The sequence below is a fragment of the Rhea pennata genome, chromosome 1 (genome assembly GCF_028389875.1).
Source record: "Rhea pennata isolate bPtePen1 chromosome 1, bPtePen1.pri, whole genome shotgun sequence".
Classification (NCBI taxonomy): Eukaryota; Metazoa; Chordata; class Aves; order Rheiformes; family Rheidae; genus Rhea; species Rhea pennata.
In genome coordinates, this window is record NC_084663.1 from 191,826,142 (window position 1) to 191,850,347 (window position 24,206).

Below are 24,206 nucleotides of genomic sequence, written 5' to 3' on the forward strand. Positions count from 1 at the left end.
CACTGAAGCCGAGAGGCGCTGATACGACGCAGCCAGTCCACTCGTGAACTCTGTAATGAAGAGCAGAGATTTAGTCTTTACTGATTAACATGCTCACTACAGTCTTCACAGTGAAATGATAAAAGCTGGAATGAAAGGATTGATGACCAATATCCCACAAGACTAGATGCATGGCACCTTTACCACCTGTTTCTCTCTTGAGCAGTATAGTCATATTAATGCAAACAATGAGTAAAAACCTATTCTTGATATGTGCTACTTGCTTTTTTCCAGAGTGAAGATTCAGATGAGGAAGACCTCTGTGCTATCAGTAATAAATGGACTTTCCAAAGAACCAGCAGGCGATGGTCTCGAGTGGATGACATCGATGCATTGTTTCACCGATCAGACAGACATGGGTCTTCTGGGGACATTAAAATGAAAAATACAACAAGCAGTGAGAGTGTCCTTACAGATCTGAGTGAACCTGAGGTCTCATCTATTCACAGTGAGAGCAGTGGGGGTAGTGACAACAGGAGTCAGTCCGGCATCAGCAGCGCTGTCAGGGAGATCTGCAACTGCTCTGGACAGCATGATGTAGAAAACACGCTTCTGCAAGACTCCACTTCAGTAAGCACTCTCCTGGCCCCCAAGGACAACCTGAAGAATGAGAAACCAACAAGAACAAAAGCAAAAACTTTTCTGAAACGCATGGAGACATTAAAAGCAAAGGGTATGCATGGAAAACTAAAAGGCTCGGGAAGAACAGGTCCTTTAGAGATAAGTGGACCTGTTCTTCAGTATGAGCCAAAATCCTTGAAAGACATGCACTGTGTACAGATAGTCAATGGTGATCTCCAAAACTTAGGACAAGATTCAGTCAAAAGAGGACTCTCCTTTTCTGCCAAATCCAGCAGTGACAGCAGTCAGTCCGAGAACAGCAGCAGTGGGGTGAGCACACCATGTCTGAAGGAACGCAAAGGTCATGAAGCAAACAAGAGGGGTGGCATGTATTTGGAGGACCTAGATGTTCTGGCAGGAACAGCCTTACGGCAAGTGGTAGACCAAAACCGAAAAAATGAATTTCATTCCCAAGAGAACTTGGTTGTGCATATTCCCAAGGACCACAAACCAGGGACCTTCCCAAAGGCACTTTCTATTGAAAGCCTTTCACCTACAGACAACAGTAATAATGTAAACTGGAGGACAGGCAGCATCTCTTTGGGAAAACAGAACTGCTCTACTCCAAAAGAGGCTGGATTGATGGCTTGCTGTCCAAAAGAGAGCAGAGTTAGTATTTATGACAACGTGCCAGGTTCCCACTTGTATGCCAGTACTGGGGACCTCCTGGACTTAGAGAAAGATGTCCTTTTTCCTCATTTAGATGACATTTTGCAGCATGTCAATGGACTCCAGGAGGTGGTAGATGGCTGGTCAAAGAATGTGTTGCCAGGTCTGCCAGTTGATGACATGTCCTTGAAGGAATCTCCATCATTGCCTTTCCAGTCACCCACACAGATCACACTTGATTTTGAAGGGAACTCTGTCTCTGATGGCCGAACCACACCAAGTGACATGGACAGAGATGGAACATCCCTGAATGAGTCAGAAGCCACCGGTGGTAGGGATAGGAGAGACTCTGGGGTGGGAGCATCTCTCACAAGGCCAAGCAGGTAGGTGACATGATTCTGTACACAATTCTATCTTTCTTCTTCTATTAACAAAATGATTTGTGAAATCGTGTGATGATTGTGAAATATGATATAATGAAGGAGAGGCTTTCAGCCTAGGCATCACAAAATGTCACCAAAGTATCACTATAGTTGTACTTGTCCTGTATGAGGAAGAGGACTTCTCAGGGCAAAGGAGTACTTCTGGGGAAGGGACATCTTCCTTTGGAAACTTTTAAGAGAAATCAATGGAGAAACAGTGTAAATTAGGGCATACTTTTTTCTCCCATGATCCATCCTATTATAAAAGAAGACCCTGAGTACATTACAGACAGTACTTGTATGTCAGTAGCCTCACGCACGTTTTTATGCACTAACCTGCTTCAAAGTTGTGGCCCTTTGTTCTCACAGGGAGTTTCCCTCCCCTTCCCTCACGTTCTCACTCCCTTACACAGCTGGATGAAATGACAATATACAATTAACTTGTTAATAAAAGCAAAGTGCAGGATTTTGCTAATAGTTTGGAGACCTGTTATGAAATAGAGGAATGTGTTCCAGCTGAAGACTGTTCTGGATGAAGTGCTTTCTGGATCTGTACTGCTGTGTGTAGGGTGGGTTTGTATTGGCACTTTCTGATCTGGTGTCAATCTCGTCATGTCCACACACAGGATTCTGCTGTGCCATGGTTTACTTCCACCCATGCTTGCTCACCACCATCACATGCAAGCGAACTCGAGGAAACTACTAAGTAAATAACTAGTGCCAAAGTTTGCAGGATTTGGGCCAAAGTTCACGTCTAACAAAACAAGAAAGTGAAAATGAGTTGTTTCCAATATATCCAGTACATAAATAAAGTTTATTGGGGTAAAAAGAAGATGAGAATATCTCATTAGCCTGGTAGTTATGGTTTTTGCCTACGATTCAAACGCTGCTACAAAAAAATCCTTCAACAATTTTAGAACAGATTGATTTGGATAACATCATCTCCAAATACCTTGGTGGTCAGGCTCGTCTTCTGGGAGGTGAGGGACTAGGCATCAAGTCCCAGTTCTGAGCCAGAGAGAGAATATTTGAGTCGGGAAGAGAATATTTGAATCCACATCCTGTTGGATATGTGTGGGCTAAAGAACATAATAGGCAACACTGCTTCCCTGTGTGCATAAAAGGGACCCACACCTCCTTTGAATCTAGCATAAAAAAAAAATCAAAGCTTGCCAATTTCCAAAATTAAGCAATTCAAACTAAGCAGATTGTTTCATTTGCCTCCAAGCTACATTTTCTTTCAGTGGACACACAATGAGCCATAACTGTGTGTATATATGACTGTTTGTTTATATATTGCCCAGTCTTTTCTCACAGTATACCACCTCTTTCTTCCCAATTAAAGCACTTAATTGTATGAATTTCTATTGTTTTTTTTGTTTGTTTTTGGTTTTTTTTGCTAAAGGCGTTTACGGTGGCATAGTTTCCAAATCTCTCATCGCCTAAGCCACTCCATAGCATCACTTCACATCAGTAATCAGTCAGCAGCCCAACTGAATCTACTGCAAAAATTCTCTCTACTTCGTCTTACTGCCATCATGGAAAAATACTCTATGTCAAACAAGCATGGCTGGACCTGGTGAGTACAATATATAGCTGGAAAAAGAGATATATTTATATCCTAAATCTATAATTCTAATTGTAAGTTTAATAAATAGAGTTAGTAGGAACAATTTACTTTAACAGCAGAATTTGGAACTGTCTCTAATCCATAGCTGCCTAGTGACGTAGTGGCAAAGTCAGAAACATATCCTAGAGATCTGACCTCACTCCTGTGCTCTAACAGTGAGACAACCTCAGCCTCTCTAACAACATTCAAGTTCCAGAAAAATAAACAGGACTAGGAGAGAGTGATTAAAAGGAGGAAATGTTTAAAATAAGTCTTTCCCAAAATTTGTTTTGTGATTCAAAAAGAAACAGCTGCTGATAGTACTCTACATATTCAATATTGCCATGTTTGTACTTTAGAAGAATAGAACTGGATAGGAGGATTTTTCCCTAGAGATTAAAAGATGCTTTAGCCTAGGTCTGGATTTGTGTTACGGGCTACTTGCAGGCGTAACAGCTACCTGGGCACTCGGATTGTAGAGTTAAGAGCAGATGGACGTGAAGGCTGGCAATGGGTCTCCTTTGAGTGCAACCAGCTACAGAAGTCTTCCTGTTTAACCTGAGAGGCCATGTAGAGTGAGATATCCTGGAATGGAAATAAACATAGATAAGAAATTATCAGTATCTGAGAAACAACCAAAAAGATAATAGAAATTTTCCTAAGTATTCAGAGACACTGAGTCCAAAAATGATATGACTTAACATTTATATTGTGCTTTCCATGTTCAAAGTGCCTCACCAGTATCACACTGAATTATGCTGTGAGCTAGATAAGGCAAGTTTACTTTTAGAAACAGAAAAACAGATATAAGGAACTACATGTGTGCTCCACTTCACTAACATCAGCCACTCAAAAAAGTTAGGAATCTAGTTTGAGCAGGTCAGGTCAGCTGGCTCTGTTGTCAGTGGAAAAAGACAGGCAACCCCAAAGGCAACTTGTTCAACTCGAGATAGAGGGTTTGGGTTACCCTCCAAAAGTGCCTCCCACCAAAATGGGTACAGAGGCAAATGTGACTGCTAACTCTTTCCAAATATTGTTTACATAGCTAAAATTAAATAAGATGAACCCCTGAACTGCTGTTTTCCTTTGGTGCGGTTCCTCTGGCTGTCTGTACTGAGATAAATCTCACCTTAACCAACTCCAAATAAGCAGACTAGAATATAGCAAATGGTAGATCCTGCTGTTTGTACAAAGGTTTTCCCTCCTGACAAATATTTCCTCAGTTTGTATAATCAGTCTCTAAGCATTTATAAGCAGCGGGATTCTAAAAAGCTGTAAAGTTGTATTCTGTACTCCTTCAGTAGGTCATTTAATCCAAGGTTTATCTCCTTCCCACACAGAAGAGAAAATCTTGGTCATATTTGGGTCATATTCATCCATCTTTTTAATCCCACTGCAGTCATGACTCCCACAAAGGCAATCCAGTCTCTTCTCATTAGCACTGTCATTTACTGAAAAAAGCAAGCTCACCAGCTTCACTAAAGTAACTTAACTAGAAATCAGATGGGTAACACTAGGGATCAAACCATAAGGAGTTGCAGGTATCATTTTTACTTTACATTTTTAGGCAACAGAAGTGCTAAATCCCAAAACTGATAGTTTGAATAGATGAAAAAATCATTCAGTATATTAAAGGAACAATCCTCCTTTTCTCTCATTTACCTTCTCTGCTACCTTTTGCTGTGCTTTTCCTTTGAGTTCCTACTGAATTTTTTAAACCACTTTGGCTTCAGCTGAATGACAACTGCACATTTTTTTTTTGTTAGAATGGGTTGTTTTGCTGTATCTTAGAGCCAGAGGCCACCTACCTAGAAAAGCGGTCAAGAAATCCATAAATTGTACAGACAGTAAAGTGTCCATAAATTGTGCATTTAACATTATTTGACCATCTTTATAAAATAGCAGGTCTTCCCAGCTACCAATTTCTCCCAGCACATTACTTAGAAAGACTGTGTAAATATTCTGATATTTTCATGCAATCTGTTCATGTCGATTTTCAGGTCTGTGCCAAAGTTCATGAAGAGGATGAAAGTCCCTGACTACAAGGACAAGAACGTCTTTGGTGTGCCTTTGATAGTTCATGTCCAGAGAACCGGACAGCCTCTTCCCCAGAGCATACAGCAAGCACTGCGCTACTTACGCAGCACATGTCTAGATCAGGTATGAACTTTACTCCAGGGACTTTGTTGACTGTAAAGCCATCTTAAGCAAGCAGCGATGAACCTTTTTAGTACTAGAATAAGATTGCTATATCTCGTGTTGTTCATATCAGTCCAAATCTCCTCTGCTGATTTGATACTTGGTACTAATACCAATAGTTTGCCATTTTGAGAATTGCATTCAGCTAATTTGTTGAACTCTTGCAGCTATAACAGTGCTACTGGTTTGTATACAACAGCATATGTCAAAGAACGAGGTGGAATCTTCATGTCTTTTGAATCAGGCCTGGGAAGAGCTTAACACTCAGTTTTCGCTGATACCCACACTGCTCACACTTGACTGTTGCTATTGAGAGTTAAACACATTCATCATTTCACAAGATATGGTACAAAAGGTTTTATTTACTCGACAAAGAAAGAACGATCTAAGAATAGAGAGCAAACTCAGCAAAATATTCCAAGCGTTCTGTTGACAAAGCCAGATATACCCAGATAGAGTTAGGTCAGTGGGCTTCAAAGGCAAAGCTATTGCTGTATGTTTCCTTTTATAGTGTTATTAGCTGCTGCAAGCCAATAGGGCGATGCACATGCTCAAAGTATTTCCAGCTTTTTGCTTCCCTTTAGCTACTAAGCAGGAACATACCAGTCATATCTTTACTGTTCTTGCCCTAAAGATAAGGATATGTATCCTTACGAGCATAGGTCTGGGAGAAACCCTCTGGCTCACTGGGTTCAGTCCTCTACTGTTATTAGCGTCACATCATGTGACCTCTTCTGTAATTAGTTTTAGAAAGCTGTAAGCTCAAAAGGAGCAACCAGCATTTTACCCTGCTTGAGCAGGTAGGTTGGACTGGATGATCTCCAGAGGTCCCTTCCAACCTCAACCATTCTGTGATTCTATGGTTTTACTCCAGAGACTTTGCTGCTTTCCTAGCTCTGTGCACACAGAAAGGGTAGAAGTGGTCTGTTCTGAATCCTGCCATTTTTGATCACTGTTCTGCTGCTGTTCAGGTTGTGTTCAGTGACAGGCATCCTCCCCAGAACTGTAATTTAAATATTAAACATCTAGCTGTGAAACACTGCAGACTCATTTTACAGCCAGTGGGAAGATGTAGGCACTTCACACCATTTCTCTCATTTACTGTAAAAGTCAAGTATGGTATCCAGACCTTGACACCTAACTTGCAGATGTCTAAAATGAGGTAAGATGAATTCTGCCTAATGTATGTAGTGTGGGAGTTAAGGTGTTGGAAGAACAGGCTGTTAAGAATGTATTAACAGTGGATGGAAGGGGAACATGGATAGAGACGTGTAGAAACAATGTATGCAATAGCTAACACTCATGATTATCTCTGTGGTAATGTGGGTTTGTGTACTGAATTGGAAAAAAAACACAGTGAAAAAAAAATGACATAGCAGGCCTGGAATCAGTGATGAAACCGGAGGAGAAGACACTTGCCTAAGTATGAGGAACAAGAGATGTAAGATAAGGGTGGATTTGTCAGCTAAGTAGCAGAGCAATAGGGAAAAAGAGTAAAGAAAGGGGAAATAGCTGCTCAAGAAAGTAAAGGGGAAGGAAAAACAGAAGAGAAGGAAAACGTTATTAACAGATTTAACACAGTCAAAAGGAGCATCCATGGGCAGTCTCCAATAAGTATCTACCCCAAGAGGGTTTTTGTTGTTGGGAAGCATCTGAGCTACATGAAGCACTAATTCAAGTCAGCTAAAGTGAAATTGGGAAAAAACTAAATACAAGATTAAAAAGGAGAAGTACAGATTAGGAACATATAAAATATGTTTCTACTCAGCTCTGGGCTGAAAGCCTGCAGGTAATTCAGCTTCTTTGCTTGACAGTCACTCCCTTTGTTCCCATTTAATTTGAAGCCTCGTAAAGCCTGGCTCAGAGGTCTGAGCAGCCTCCAGACTCCCCCAGCGTCTTGTTTACGTATTTCTTCTGTGCGTTGCAGAATTGCGCATTGCTGCTACAGCATGCACTTAGTAAAGTTCAGGTGGCTTTAAATCGTTAAAAGGTTTGGCTCCTGGCATTGAGCTGTCTAAGATGATATGAAGATCCTCACCATTATGTGTAGGATATATTATACAGTTTCAGCTTGCAAAATAGAAACTGCATTGCCTTTGTCAACTGCATGTTTATTTCTGTATACATCATATGGATGCTTGCAGAACAGATGATCCACAGCATGGGGAAAATAAAGAGATTGGGCCAGACTAGTTTCTGATATATTACTGGGTTTGTAGTCCCATTTTATTTACAGAATGAGTCTGTAATATTGCAGAACAGAGCCTAAACCATCTCTATAAAGTGAAGAACTGTCTTCTTTTGGTTAATAATGATTTTTTCCAAGAGAAAAACAAGAGTTTGAATAAGTATTGTTAAACAGAAAGGCAGATTGGGAGTAGTGGAGTGATGTGCAACAGGAGATTGCTATGATGAGACTGGATGTCTGACCTGTCACATCAAACTGAGCTGTAAGCTTGTAGAGGTTCTTAATGCCAGCAAGGACACTTTCCATCAAAAACAGAGCTGGGATTTTTGCTATCAGATTTATCTACCACATGCCAGAATTTTATTTTTTGAGTAGAATCAGCATTGTCCTGTGTTTTCAGCACACAGGCAACTAAGCAGAGAAATTATTTAAAAGGAAGAACAGAAAGGGAAGGGGAAAACCAGATAAAAACAGACAGATGTTCTTTCTTGGGTCTCTTGTCAAAACCAAAGAGAGCTTCACCTGTGAACAGAAATATAATGCACCAAGATGTACACAGGGCAAGTTCCTGTTCTGTAATTCCTACATATATATTTAGATCATGAGCAACACTGAACTCATAAATGAAAGGACAGAGCAGAACAGCAGCTCACAGCCACTGCTCTCAGCCTGGCATACTAGTTCATCCCTGTGTAAGTGAATACATCTCTCACAGAACAGCATATAGTATGATTTATATTATCTATATTATTAATATATGAGTTAACAAAAACCTAAATGCCTTACAAATGAACATGGAAAGCATTCTAGAGAGGCAGTTCAGGATGAAGATAGATCTAAATAAACTCTGCACTGGCGGAAGTGAGAGGAAGAAGGGTGACAGGCATATTTCCTTGCCTTTGCATTTTTTTGTTGGCTGACTATGCCATGCAGTAGGCTGAACTGAGAGTTAACAAGCCAGCAGACGTGGAGGAACTGAAGCCTATAATTCAAAACCCCCAAAAATGCATTTTTGTAGATCTTTCTCAATATTTCACCTTTTCCCCTGCAAAACAGAAGGAAAACAGTGCTAATACTTCCCAAATGAAACACTGTAAACTCACTTGGGAATAAATAAAGTGGTTCACGCTCAGGAATTCACCTCAGGGGAATTCCACTTATGAGAACTACTACTGTAAAAGGGCAGCACTGCTGTGAAGGCACCAGCAGGCCTCGTTCTGAGAATTACCACTTCCTTCAGAATAGAAAGCAAACAAGATAAAAATGTATCCTAGTGACACTACTCAAATATAACCTCTCTGCGGCCTCTGCTTTCTAACTGGGCTTTTTAGTGGAATTTGAGGGAACTGTTGGAAGCAGAGAACAGGAAGGGGAAAAAATAGATTTGGTCTTGGTTTTAAAGCTCTACCAGGATGTACTAATCTTTTGCCACAGCATTTATTACTTAGCTGAACATAATATTTTCTTGTTAGTCTTCAAAATATATACCCAAATAAACATGAGGAACCAGATTCTCAGCTGGAGTAAATCAACAGACAGTCACTGGAGCCAAGCAAGCCACGCTGATTTATATCGGCTAAGGATCTTGCTTAAACTCTTCAGGCAACGGCATAACCACATGCACTCTGAACTTTTCGTCTATGATCTGATATAGAAGAGCAGAATTATTAACTCTTAAAGTCCTACCATGAAGCTGTTCACGCAACTGCGGGCGAACTAGAACTGTGGCATTTGCAAAACCTTTCTCTTGCTAACGCCTAGAGTAAAATAAACTATTGTAGCTTTGGTAATAACCAAAGCCTCCTGTCATAAATATTTTTTATGTTCTGTAAGTAAATTGTCCTTTTACCCAACTCAATCTGGCACCTTATTAGGTGGGTCTGTTTCGAAAATCCGGAGTGAAATCCCGAATCCAGGCCTTACGTCAGATGAATGAGAGCTCCCCGGAAAATGTCAGTTACGAGGACCAGTCAGCATATGATGTGGCAGACATGGTAAAGCAGTTTTTCAGGGACTTGCCAGAACCTCTCCTCACAAGTAAGCTGGGAGAGACCTTTCTACACATCTACCAGTGTAAGTTGAAAGACTTTAATTATTATAAATGCTTACAATTGATTATGTATTATGTATTATATAATAAAGTATTATAATACTTTTAAACATGTTGTTAACACTGGATTGTATTCTTTCTGTTCACCACTAAGATATCTGAAAAGAGCTTCTCTGCCGTCATTGTCTTTAGATGACAGATTTTTAGAACTGCTTGAAGGTTTCAGTGTCAAAATGCTGTGAACTATAATGGAAAGACAATATCTAAATTTAAGAAGCTTTCAAATTATCAGTCTTTTACATTAAAAAAAAAAACACAAGGACAGGCTGCCCATTGACATAAAAAATATAGACTCATATTTTTCTCAGATTTCTTTAAATTGCAAGTCCGTTTCTTGCAAACATCTCAATACGCTTGAGTCTTTTGAACATGAAAATGTGGTACTTGACCATGAGAATGTGCACCTGTACCATTCCCTTCTTTACTGGGACTTTTGATTATTTGTCTTTTCATTGTAGTTCATAAAATGGACATGTGAAAAAACAGCTGCCTTCCTTTACTTCCTAAACATAGGTTTTATGTAAAAATCTAATAGATAAAGAAAAAAGAACAGAGGGTTTCTTCTTTTCTTTTCAGCATATGAAGTCTTCAGCAAAATCTGAGACTCAAATACATCAGAATGCTAAAAATTCATGTAAATCAGGAAATGACTTGTGTATTTCTTGTCGAAACTGAGGGAGAAATAAACAATAAACAGTGAGGAAATCACTGAAAGGCAGAGGAATTAGAGTTTTCTTGAGAATGTCACTTATGAAGACTAGTCTGCCAGTGCTTTGACAGATGCAGAAAAGCATACCCAGCCAGCAAAAAAGCGATTTTTAACACTGTATAAGCCCAGTGTTAAAGAATCTAAGTTACTTCTGTGCCTCCATTTACCATAAAGATCAGTCTGTTGGGTGTAGTCCCCAGTGTGCTCTACATCATCATGTCTCTAGGTGATAGAGAAGTGCTGTGATTCAGGTTTCAGAGAGGGGTGGCACCACAAATAAATCTAGTGGATTTGGTCACCCAGGATGTCTTATGACACCAGTGAACTGAAACACCTGGCGCCCAGCCTTGGACCATCTCTTCCGCCTCTTCTTTCACGCTCGCAGGTTGCATAGCACATCTACCTATGCATGCATCTGTGAGCGTGTTCGGAAGTACCACAGGAATTCTCAGGACTAACACAATTGTAGTCACAGTAGTTTACATCAATGAAGTGACCCAGGAGAAGCCTATCAGCTAGAAGGCCGTGCCTTTGGAAACAGATCAGGTTTAAACTATTGCTTGATCAAAACGGGGAATGACCTATCTCATCATAGGAGTGACTGGACGCAAACTATCTCCTTGCCAAGAGGACAGAAAACAAGGCAGGTCTCAGTATTGTCAGTCCTATAATCAGCAAGAATTCCCATTCCTGAGGCAGGAGCCTGGCATTAGGATTCACAACAGCCAGAAGGCTGAACAGTGAAACATTTCTACCAGCCAACAAAAAAAGGCTGTAAAGAGAGGCATGGACTGACTCCATAACCTGACATGGAATGGCAGTAGGAAGTCTGAAGAGCTCACTGCTTGGAGAAAAGATTTTCTTGAACTGCACAAGTGTTTTAAAGGATATCAGAGAGACATGAGCATGGGTCTACTTAAACGAGGGTAGCAAAGGGAAAAGATGGGCTTTCTAGAGAACAAAATTTTGGATTAAAAACAAGTAGCAGTGTTTTCTTCTGTGTGACCAACAACAAATATATTTCTGTGTTTCAGACAGTACTGACAGAACCCCTTTCACAGAGAAAAAAAATGTTGAAAATTGTTGGGATACCAATTGTATTTCATAACGTCTGCAATTAAATAAATCTGTGGCTGGGATTTTTTCTTCACATTCATTCTGTGTAACAGATTACTAATGTGGGGTTAGAAAGGATTTTTCCTCTCTTAGCATATTAGGAAGGCATATTAGGAAGGGTTTTTTGATTTTCTGGGTGTTACTGAACTTCTGATAGGATTTTGTTCATGTATCTGAAATGGCTTAATTTGTTACAACACATGGAAATAGGGATGAGATGATTAGTGAGGTCCTCTATATGGCATGGCCTTGATGAAACTCTTCCATTTCATGAAAACCCTCAGTTGCCTGCTGTTTACCTATGACTTGAAGGTTTAGCAGGTCTTCCTTTGTGTGCATCAGGCTTGTCAGCTCAAGAACAGAGGTGAGGGAGTGTGAAGAGGGTATATGCAGAGAAAAGACATGTTGCACATATTTATCTCAGACTTCTCCAGCCTCTTAGAAAGGCCTGGCCTTTCCACTGTAGATAATTGGAAACATGGCACTATGCTCTGTGTGTTGTTCATGTTTGAAAGCTTTTAAAATAAAGCATTTGCACAAGCCTAACAGGAAGAGCTTAAAAGCTCACTGTTCCCTGTACTATAAATCTGTTTCTGTTGTTCTTTAGTTCGATTATATAGAGTGTGTGTAATGCCCAGAGGAGGGCTCCTAATCCAAACTGAGAAAACTTATGGTGGTTTTAGAAATGAATCTGCCTTAGATGCTATTTAAGCACATCCATTACTGATTTCATTAAATGCTTTTATGGGCTAGGAAACAAGTGTTAGTATTTTCCCTTAGCTCTCCTAAGACTTTTGAACTGTCTTCCCAAGGGACAAAAGAAACCTGAAAAGTAACATTCAAAGCTATGCATAGTGAGTATTACTCTCACTTCATAAACTTGAAATGAAATTCAGTCTTTTGCTTGGGGAACAGCCTTTTAAATGCATAAGAAACAGAGAAATGTCATAAACTTGGCTGGGCACACTGTGCTTGATGGAAGAGCAAACACAGCAGCGCTCCAGCAGTTGGTTGATCTCAGCCCTTTCTTCTGCCTCTTTAAAAAGCCGTTCCAAAAGTGTGAATTTCTCAGTAACTTTAGTGTGCTCCAGGCTCCTTATCAGGTGTTACGATTGACCCCACTGACAACCACGTGCCTTTCCTCAGATGTTCCTGCAGAGCAGCGGCTGCAGGCAGTGCAGGCAGCCGTCATGCTGATGGCAGACGAGAACCGGGAAGTCTTGCAGACGCTGCTGTGCTTCCTCAGCGATGTCACCTCCGTGGAGGAGAACCAGATGACTCCCATGAACATCGCTGTTTGCCTGGCCCCTTCCCTCTTCCACCTTAACATAGTGAAGAAGGAAAGCTCCCCAAGGTAAGTTTCTTCCTAATGCTACAGTCATATCCTTGGCTTAATACAAAATGTTGCTTTTGGTGTTTCTGAAGAGTAAAATTTTCTGCAATGTCTGTTTTCCACTGCACATTACAAAGGGCATGGAGAGGGCAAAGTCAATACTACAGAGCCAAAAACACACCGGTGCATGCACAGAAGGCATTTTTGCAAGCCCAGCAGGGTGCTTCTGTCTGCCTATTGCGAATATGCAAGTGCCTACTTCGCGTTCAGTGGGGCTCAAGTGAGTTTTGTATGACCAGTATTGGCTTTTGAAGGGCAAGGGCCTGTTTTGCTCTGCTTGAAGTCAAAGACTAGCTGTAATGAAGAGAGAGGACATTTTAAAGGATTTTAACATGTAGGTTTTCACTGAATGGCACAAGATGTATAGTCATATCCCTGCAGAAGTCAGTAGATGTTTCCAGGGAGGAAGCACAATGCTCACTGAAGGGACATCAGATAAGCAAGATAAGCGTGGGACTGCGGTCAGGAAATCCCAGCCCCCCTTTTGCCACTGACTGTGTTTATGTTTGGACACTCCATGGATTCTCTGGCTACACTCTTGCCTCCTGGAGAGCTGAGTTCATGTCAGGCCACAGTAAGATGGGGTATAAGATGGTGAGTGTAGATTAAACAGGGCCTAGATTCTGCTAAACATTACTGCCTCCACTTAATGTCTCTTCTGGCCTCTTTACTCATCTTATTTGGAATACGCGCAGATTCATGGCCAATCTTACAACCAGTGTCAGAGCAAGCACTTTAACTAGTGATGGTGTAAAACCCTGTGCATCATAGCTGTTAGAAGTCCATTCCAAAATGTACCACACCTAATGCAGGACATATGTAATCTTTCCTGTTTTTAGCTTTGGCTCAACAATATTTTGCATAAACATTTTTCTTTTGAAAAAGGCCCATAGTCAACATAGTCTGAACAATATTTGTGATATAAGAAAACTAAGCACAGACTATTCTCTCATGAACAGCCTGCCACTATGTTTGCTTTCATATTAAAAAGATTCAGCTCTTTTTACCTGATACACTGAATTCAATTACAGAGTGATACAGAAAAAATACGCAACAGGGAAACCAGATCAGAAGGACCTCAGTGAAAACCTGGCAGCTACTCAGGGACTTGCTCACATGATAATGGAATGCAACAAACTTTTTGAGGTGAGTGAGACACTCAAACAGCATTATTCATGGACACATAATGCTGCATCCTTTGAAGTGTTTATGTTTATGCTTACATTTTCTGTCTTATATTAGCTCAGAGATTGATGGTGCTTCACTTATTTGTAAACCTGTTCCATCTAAAATTTATCTCATTTCCTTATGACTATTCCCTTCTAGCATTCAAAGATGCAACTGTTAAAAATGCAAGGTAATTATTCTGTGGCAGCTTTCAACCTATATTACAGGATTAGGACATTTTTGTCTAATTAAAATCAAAATCTACTATTTTAATATTTAATTTTATTATGTGCTTTTAGCACTTCAGTTGAAACTAATCCATCTCAAAGAGGAAAGTCGACATATTTTATTTCTTTGTGTCATGGAAGAAAGTTGAAATCACATGGAGGGATAGTCCTTCCTGGAGCTACTTTCACTGCAGGTGTAGGAAGGCGAATGTTTGTATCTCCCTTTCCCAAGAGCACAAGGCAACATCTTTGGTGGCTGGAGGAGTAGCCTATCAGTAACACAGATATTTTGACATTTGATACTGTTCTGCATGAGTACTGCTATGCTGACCATTGACTGTTTCAATATAGTATCTTGATTGCTCACCATGTATAATAAACAAAGGTTTTTGCTTTCCAGATAATAGGCTCATTGTGATTTGGTACCAAATGGTCCCTCAGCCTAAACATTACCTTTAAGAAAGGTTCTCAGCAGGACATTTTTCCTCTGTGCTTTACCTTCTTTCTTTGGAGCAGGTCCCACATGAGATGGTCACCCAGTCTCGAAACTCCTATGTCGATGCTGAAGTGCATTCTCCCACTCTGGAAGAACTAGGGAAACAAGTGGATGAAGAAGGAGGGAACTATCAGATGTACCTTGAAAGTCTCATGCAGACTCTCCAGAAAGAAGCAAAAGAGAAATTCAAAGGATGGGTCACATGTTCCAGTTTAGAGAACACAGAACTCGCCTACAAAAAGGTAATTTCAGAAGACATGGAAAAAGGAGTAAACAAACCAAAGAAAAATATAGCCTACCTTTGGGACACATCGTTGACTTACTATATGGCTAAATGCAGACCTTTCCGTCTGGTGAAGCAGATGATAGATTTTATTGAAGATCACTAAAAGTTGTTAATAAAAATGTAACGTGATAGTGGTTCAGTTATGATGTTTGAGGAAAGACATGCAGAAGCAAACTAAGATATTCAAAAAAAGATCAAGTAAATGATAGAAGAAACAATGCAACCAGAGAGAGTGATGAGAACTAACAACAGTGACATTGCCTAAGTTCTCCGACTGGGGAACAGGCAGTTTCTGACTGTATGCTGTTGTTTGCTAACAATTCACAAAACACTGTCAAAATGTAGGTATGAAAAAACCTTTTCAGGCTTTACTTGGACTGGTCAGCCATATGTCCACTTTTATCCTTGATCTTCTTTTTCTTGCTCTAGTTGAATTTTTGATAACTGCAACTTTTATTAACATTTTTGAAGTTGTCCCAGGCTTGCTCAGTTCTTCAGAGAAAGCCAGACCACTATACCCAGGTGGAGGGTGTCAGGGGGTCCCTGTGGACAGTGGGAGTTCAGGGCTGTTGGAAATACAAAAAGTCAAAACAGAAACCTGCAAGTCAGCAGCAAATGTAGCATTAATACTGTGAGTTGCAGGGAGATGCACGCTCTGCAACTTCACTTCTTTTGCTGAAATAGGTGTCCATTCCAAGGTTTTGTCCTCAATTATCCACCAGAGAACATATGCTCATACATCATGAGGTTTTATTCTTTTTGTTGCTTTACTTCAGGTTGGGGATGGGAACCCTCTAAGGCTTTGGAAAGCCTCTGTGGAAGTTGAAGCTCCCCCATCAGTTGTCCTGAACCGAGTGCTGAGAGAACGCCACATTTGGGATGAGGACTTCTTGCAGTGGAAGATTGTCGAAAGCCTGGACAAGCAAACGGAAGTTTACCAGTATGTTCTGAATAGCATGGCGCCTCATCCTGTCCGAGATTTTGTTGTTCTAAGGTAAGCTAAAGGCACTCCTCCAGTATCTTCGCTTCCCACGGTGTGTATAAGAAAGATCTGTTGTTGTCTCCTTTCAGCCTTAGCATCCATATAGTTGTACTTAGAGAACTCTACTTCTGTGCAGCATGGTTTATTTCTCAAATTAAATTAAAATTGTACACCTAGAGCATGCTGACCTTTTCTCTGATGTAATTTGAGCAGCACATACTCCTGAGGCCATAAATATCGTTTATTCCTTAGAACAGATGTCTGATAATAGCTGCTGTACTCTTGGCTTTGTTTGTTGTCAAAACAGTGCAAATAGAACCCAATTGTTTATTGCCTTGCTTTTGCTGTTCTCTGGGGAATGTTTGATGTTTAAGAGTCAAATGTTTAGGAGAGAAGATGGTGATGCTTTTAAGCCAAGATTGTTATGTGGTCACTATATATATAAGTCATTGTATTAGATTTGCAGTCAGAGTATTTCTAGGCCAAGGAATGCTGTATGTTTTTGCTAATGTAAAAATCCTACTGTGGAAATGAAGGGAAAGGGATAGTTGATATCTATTCTGACTGTCTTCCAAGTGATGCAATCTCTCAAATAAATCTGCAGCTGTAGTTTGACATTCCAGATTCAGCCTGAGCTCTGCTGTTGTCTACAAGCCCATACAGAACAGAAAAAAAAATCATCTTATGCACATCCAGCCTTTGAAACCCTGGCTTTTTTCTTGCTAGGAGCAATAGTGGAATTGCTAAAATATCTCACTTGCGGTGGAGTCAGTCCTGTAGTTATTTATTTCAGGATAGTTTTGCGCATTTCCATTCTTGGTCTCTGCTTTCTTTGATTGAAAAGATGCACCAGATAAATAATAAGCAGTTTTGACAAAGGAAATAGTCCACTGAGTCAGAGTTGTATTAGAGGGAACAAAGATTGAAGGTAAAAGACAAGCCCAGTAAAATATAACAGTACATCCCTACTATGAATGTCAGTTTTCTTTTACAGAATTGATAGAATAAGAATTATTGGAACTCTTGGGGAAGGTTTTTTAAATATTTCTGCAAGTTCCTTATAATCTGAAAAAACTAGTCCTCACATTGCACTGTTTTCTTTGTCTGTCCACAGTATACTGGGCTAAATTAATTTATTTTATAATCAATTTCTCATATAATATTATTAATCTACACCAGTGATAAATTTGGCCCTCTGCACAGCGCTAAGAAGATTGTCTGGGAGCAATGGGAGGGTTTTGAGGACCGTAATTCTGCCTTCTTATTTGGCACTTAATTCACTATTAGGTTTCATGGTATTTTATGTTCTTTAAAGGCTCGCTGTGTGCAATCGCATCATTTAAAGAAAAATCTTGCCATCAGGTTCTCATTCTTTTCACTAACCCAGGCAGAATGACCCCCAGGACTGAAATATATGTCATAAAACAGAGCCCTAGTGGGTTTTTTAAAGGCAGAAAATAGCCATCAGGCAAATCTGTCAGTTCCTGTTGTTTATCTCTCTTAATTTATATGATTAAGTTTAGAGCAAGGTTAGCCAGCAATATCACAGTCAATTTGATACGTTATGATTGGTGGGAACTGACCAGTGAAATTATTATTCACCTCTGGGGATATGAATAAATATATTCTAACAGACAACAATTTTCCCCTCCCAATCTAACTGTTGGCGGTGAAAGAATACGCTCCTGCTTGATCTTTCTTCTGAACAGACCATCATAGCAAGGAGGTTGAAATCCCTTGAGGGACTGGAAGGGCAAGAGGACAAGGGAGGGCCCCGTTTTGTCTGCCGAGGACCGGGAGCAGTTCACAGTTGCCCTGCATGTGTATCACTTTTTGTGAAAGATTCCTCTAGTGTGTAACGTTAAGTGCTATAGCACCACTGTGATTTGAGGTGTCATGCCCATTTTTACTACTGTGTGATATTTAGAGAAGTATTAGAGAAGTAAGACTGGCCTAAATCCATATAACCAGGATTAGGAATTCTAAGTCTGCTGCAGTCTCTGATATAGTTTTCTGCTTCACAACTGACCCAAGTAATTGCCACTTAGGTGCCAAAATGATAGTCCCAGCAAAGCAGAGAAGATGATCCCTTGGCAGTTAGTGGTTCAGCAGATAGCTCATCATTTGTGTTAGTGCACATACACATGTAAAACATTCTGAAATTAGTGTCTTTCTGTATGTTCTTGAATAGTAGCTTATGCAAGTAATAGCTGCAACCCAGAATTTCATATCCGAAATGCAGAATTTTAAAATACCTGCTGTAGTCCAAATTTTAACAGTCTTCGCAAGCACCTTTCTGAAGCAGCATATTCCCTGTGTCAGACAGTTCACAGAAAGATGATAAACATCATCTTACAGTGAGAATTTATCCTAGACTATCCTGTGAGATTTAAGCCCAGTGCTATGGCCAGTAGTTTGCCAAACAGGAAACATTCAACATGCTACAAATTTAAGGAAGATAAGAAAGATGTGAGGCACTGGAATGTGTAGAAAATGCTAATAGATCAAGAAAAAAATATTGATTGTAGGTCTCTTGAACCTGATAAAAAACTGCAGGATGTAGGCTAGAAACTTGAGATAGGAAAAAAGGAAATGATCAACAGTACTCAAAATAAAAATATATCCTAAGAGGCCAGTCCAAAACCTGTCTGCTTGTGAAAAGAAACACCTTGGTAATAAGAGCACAACTGCCTGTCACTGGATAGCTGAGAAATAGGGTGACATGCTCCTGAAATTTTAGATACAGTACTCATTCCCAGGTAAAGCTAACTTAGTAGTTGTATAAAGCTAGTGAGAGAAAATGTGGTTCTGTGCTCCAGAAAACTCCACTATTCCTCCTCTAAGGAAAAAAAAAATATATCTATATATATATATACATACATATATATATATATATATATCTTGTAGAAGAAGAGACAGAAGAGCCCATGATTATGTTAGAATGAACTGCAAGTGGGTTCAGATATTTACTATATAGCAAACCAAAGCCCACCTTAAGAAAGCAGGCCTCAGCTGCACTATCAGCCACGTGAAGAGACTGTCAGCAGCTGTGTGTCAGTGGGTATTAGCAGCAGAACATCCTACTGAAATGCGCTGCAATTATACTTATTATCACCAAGAGTACTGTATGTTAATACTGTTGATTAAATAGATGCTTGTCATGAAAGGGCACTTTTTTAATTCAAATGCCCTTGAAACATGTTTGGGGAGTTTCAGGAGTCAGTGTTGGTAGTAAGGAGGCTTTTTGCTATGCTAAACTTCATTTGCTGTTCTGTTACACTCTGCTTAGGTGTAATGCAACATTTCAGCCTTTGCTGGGTAGCTAGCGCTCCCTTTTTGACCTTGCCAAACTTTGGAAATGGGCCATATCCTGCCCAAAAGGCTTACAATGTTGTTGGAGTGGTGCTGTATTCCAGCCACTACTGTGCTGTGTCCTACAATATCCCAGGCTTCTACTAACCAAACTTGTTTGGAAACAGAGTTAATTAACATTTAGCAGGCCAGATGCATGGGCAGAGTGATTGCTTGCCTGTCTAAAAGGCTGTAATGCAGGAGGGTTACAAAGCAGTTGAGGTGGAGAAGCAAAACTTCTCTGCCTGCAGCCAGCAGCACAGCTGGTGAGTGGCCCTTCCACATGCTGGTCAGATCCCCAGCTAAGGAGATGGGGCACAAGAACCAGATAGGTTTCAGGGTGGAATCTTCAGCTCTTATTCAGGAAAATAATGTACCTAGCAAGATCTTTCCCTGACCCTTCTGAAGGTCTCAGCTCCTGGGACTGTTCTGGGCAATGCTATGGTACCCACTGCTAAGCTTAATACATTTACAGGAGGGAGTCTAGCTCTGAAAACCGAGTTTGGTAAGTGTCTGTGGCCTATTTTGAGCTAAAGTCTCAACCATTTTGAGACACAAGACTCCTCCAGGGACTCCTAGGACAGTCCAGCGACATCACAAGCAACAACTCCATAGAAAAAAATCAGTTAATTTCCCTCTGAAAACCACTAGCTTTCCTACCTTCTCTATTTCTCATGGAAAACTGTTCCAGGGTTTCATGGCTATACACCTCCAGCAGTTGCCAGCCTACAATCTTGTCCAGTTTATACTAGGGTCTTGTGCAAACAGTGTATTTTAATTTTAGTAAGTCCCTTCTCCCTCTCTTGTGTTTTCCCCTGCTTGTATTTATAGGTAATATTCTCTCATCAGCCATCTGACACGTGGCTTTTCGGCCTTATGGTGATAAGCAGACAAACAGACTGCAACTTTGATTCGAGCTCTTTGTTATTCAGGTACTCAAAGAAGTCTGGCTATTAAAGTGATTCTATCTTGAATGTGTCACTGCAGGACGTGGAGGACCGACTTGCCAAAGGGGATGTGTATGCTGGTGGCTATCTCTGTGGAGCACGAGGAGGCCCCTCTCATGGGAGGTGTGCGAGCCATTGTGATGGACTCGCAGTACCTAATCGAGCCATGTGGCTCAGGAAAAGCCAGGCTGACCCATATCTGCAGAATTGACCTAAAGTAAGTGTCCCATCTGCAGAGAGCAGATGCCCATTCACCAGGGCAAAAACCTCCAGCTCAGGGAGGGGAGGTGTCAGGAGCAGAGGACACACTTAATGTAGCTTTGCCATTTCAGGGGAGAATTTTTGCAGCATTTCTATTCAGCAAGCTCATTTTTTTGTTCAGAGGCCATCACTGTTTAGATGATAAAAATAAAATCTGGTTATTTGATTTCTACAAAGGCAAACCTCAGAGTATGCTTACAATGCCAAGTATTCCAAGTTCCCAACACCATGGGCAGGAAGGGATAGGAGGCATGACAGGCCCATTCCTGTGGAGCATATTTCTTGGGTATTTGGGTTTCTCAACAATCGTGTCCTTTCATTTCTTCAGAGGACATTCCCCAGAGTGGTACAACAAAGGCTTTGGACATCTGTGTGCAGCAGAAGTTGCCAGGATCAGAAACTCATTTCAGCCTCTGATTGCCGAGGGACCAGAAACGAAAATCTGAGGAAGTGTTCATGGAAGTGTGTGAGCATAAATCAGGGTATGGCAGAGTAGAAGGACACAAAGCAAAGACCTTGTTTAATTTACTTGTAATAGAAATCTGACTAAAACTGGGTCTGAACTAAGGTGAAAGAGGAATTTTATAGGAAAGTTCTTTTATTCTGGAGACTTCACCTCCCCCCACGACAGCCTTTCCACATTAATTTCAATTATTGAAGTAAACATTTTTTCAAAGAGATTTTATCATTATTACTTTAAAATTAGACTATTACCATTACGTGTGTGTTACATAACTCTGGTATTTAAAGGCTTCTAAGAAGCGTATTTTAATTGTAAATAAATTATGTACAGAATGTATATATTATATCTATATTATATCTATATATATGTATATGTATAAATTAATTATTTTGTATATAACTCAGTGCTTTGTAGAAGAAATCACCTGCATCAGCTGGACCTTAAATGAATCCGTCACTTGTTTTTTAGTGTGACACTGCTATATAAGCTGTGTTTGCTATTATCACAGGGCTACCAGGCAAAATCCATGTGATAACAGAAACACCTGTTTTTAAATTTGTTCCGTGTTTGTGTATGCTACAAGGAGGTACCTGGAAATAGATGTAGGAAGAATTAAAAGAACTGAGGAGGAGGGAGGTTATTGTATGTTTAAAAGTGATAAGGAATGAATCAGTATCACCAAATAAAATAAATGGAAATGTGACCGAGGTAGGCATTTTGAAGGCCATCTATATTCAGCTGCAGAAGGTTTGTGACTGTTAGTACAAGGTGATGAAAGTTTACCTATAGCCTTAATTAATGATGTATTTGCCACTAGAGAATCTCACTGTTTGCAGTGTTCAAAGTAACTGCTCATTCTTAGCAAGTACAAGATGACGCTGTGTGTACTGAGGTGACCTCAGGTGACCTCCTTGTCTGAAGTCAAACTGGTAAGTTATTAAGCTGTAAATCTTTTGTTTAGCATTTTGTCCAGTAAGTGTTTCTGTGTTGTTTTTTCCTTCTTCCATAGAGATGGCTAATTATTAAGAAACTCAAAAAGCAGATTTTCCACATCCAGTGACCACAGAGATGTGCAGATAAATACCATGCCTTTTTATACTCTTCCTATAAAAATAACTGAACTTTTTAAAGCTTTTAAACACATCTCAAAGATCTGAAATACTAAATGCAGACTATGCTTGGGAAGATCACTTTTGCAATAACAGCAAGCGTTTTCATACTATATTGCACTGATCTGCATGGTCCTGCCTCTGATGGCTTGGTGGGAGCAGGATCAGCCCTGACTATGAGGAGTAAGAGCCATTTAAGCCCATTACATCATTTCGTTTTCAGGGACCTATTACTTTCTAATGGAAGAATGCTTTAAAAGTAGTAATAATAACGTGTTGACGTTACCTTTGAGAAGGGGTTCTGTTTTGTTTTTAACTAACCTAAGACCAAAAATGAACTTGTATGTATGAGTCAATGAGAATGTACAAGTCAGTTAATACTGTACTTCATTAATCGCTTTTGTTTATTTATTGCTGCATAAACCAGCTGAGTCATTCACAGCCAGTGTTTTAGTTCAATCCTTCCAACAAAACCCACTGAGATTTAGGATGAGGCCAGTTAAGGGAAAGGCCTTTCCTACATGAAGCTGCAGAGTTTGTGCCCTGGCTGGCATGAGAGTGCAGGGTGCAAGAGCCAGCACGAGACCTGGGCAGGTCCCCCAGCGCTGTCCTGCGTTGGAGCAGCAGGACCCTGGGAAGTCCCTGTCTCCTCTCCCCAGTGAGCTGCCCCTCTCTTTCACTCGGTCTCAGCCGTGTTTTGCTGTTTGACTCGTAGGATGGGGGCAGTTGCGTGCCTGTGAGCTCGTGTTGTGTTTGGGGCCAGCAGTGTGCAAACAGTTCCTGGTTTGAAGTGTTAGCGGCGGGTGAGCGTTGGCGAGCCTGCACGCCCAGGAGGTCCTGGTGCTGCCCAGGTGGCACGGCCGCCAGCCAGCCCTGGGCGTCCACGACGCCCACCTCGAGCAGGATTCAAGGTGCAGGAGCTGGCGGGGCCAGGGCAGCGCTCTGCCACCGGCTGCCAGCGCCCCTGCGAGCTCCAGAAACCGGCACCTCCTCCCCTCGGCGCCCGTAGCCATGGCAGCAGGTTTCACTCGGAAAAAGGATGAGCAGGCTGTTTCCCAAAACATGAGCAATTAGAGCCCTTCTGCTACATTAGTTTGCATAAATGAATACAATAGTGCCTCTGGATTAATGGACATGGCATTTCAGGCACTGGAAACAGCAACTGCCTGACACTAAATAATTTCATAAAGAAATGAAGGGAAAACCTGGGCAGCGGTTTTACCCTGGCTGACTCAGCTGGAAGGGACCCTGGGCCACCTGCCGCGGCTAGCAAGGTAGCTCTGCCCTCCTAGTGTTGCCGAATCTTTGCCATGTACTTCCAGCAGCTCTAAGCCATGTACCAATGAAATACGTCTCCTTTAAAATGTACTTTATGCCATGTCTACAGTTCAGCTACCACAGTATTTTGTATTGTTACATTGCCATTGAGAATACGTTACGATACTTACATTTTTAAATGTTATACTCATATCAATACCTCATATTTTTACCTCATCTGTTGGTATCAGTCATTAGTTGTAAATAATTGCAGAGCTGAATAAATTTGCATACACTAAAGAATCACGTTTCCTTTATGTGTTCATTTCATCTGTTGGCACAAGAAACAAACATGGCCTGTTTGAGCCTTTGTGTTTTTATTACAGCCTGCTGTATGCCAAGCTGTTCTGATATGGGACTTTAAAAAATAACTGTATTATTGTCTGTTAGGCTTATTCTATATTATTCTTAGGTATATACAAGAACTTCTTGGCAAATACGTGTGAGAAATGTATTTTCTAAAGAAGCCAGCAAGTTAGGATGGCCAACTTGAGAAAGGTAAACTTAGGTCTTCAGCAGTATTTAGGCACTTTTGATTCCCTCTGAATTCACCTTGTTTCTGCACCTGCATTCTTGTCAATAATG

At 40.7% G+C, this 24,206-nt stretch overlaps 1 protein-coding gene across 6 annotated transcripts in view; it reads left to right on the top strand.

Annotated features, from left to right (window-relative positions):
- STARD13 (StAR related lipid transfer domain containing 13) overlaps positions 1-23,864 on the top strand; it is a 305,064-nt gene extending 281,200 nt beyond the window's left edge. For all 6 annotated transcript variants that reach the window (XM_062567113.1, XM_062567114.1, XM_062567117.1 and 3 more), the window contains 10 exons: positions 274-1,652; positions 3,097-3,270; positions 5,301-5,460; positions 9,562-9,760; positions 12,769-12,976; positions 14,047-14,161; positions 14,926-15,147; positions 15,968-16,185; positions 20,512-20,688; positions 21,061-23,864. In XM_062567113.1, the coding sequence (XP_062423097.1) occupies positions 274-1,652; positions 3,097-3,270; positions 5,301-5,460; positions 9,562-9,760; positions 12,769-12,976; positions 14,047-14,161; positions 14,926-15,147; positions 15,968-16,185; positions 20,512-20,688; positions 21,061-21,178 (2,970 nt within the window). In that variant the 3' untranslated portion in view covers positions 21,179-23,864. The remainder of the gene's footprint in view (positions 1-273; positions 1,653-3,096; positions 3,271-5,300; positions 5,461-9,561; positions 9,761-12,768; positions 12,977-14,046; positions 14,162-14,925; positions 15,148-15,967; positions 16,186-20,511; positions 20,689-21,060) is intronic.
- Positions 23,865-24,206: the final 342 nt, after the last annotated feature.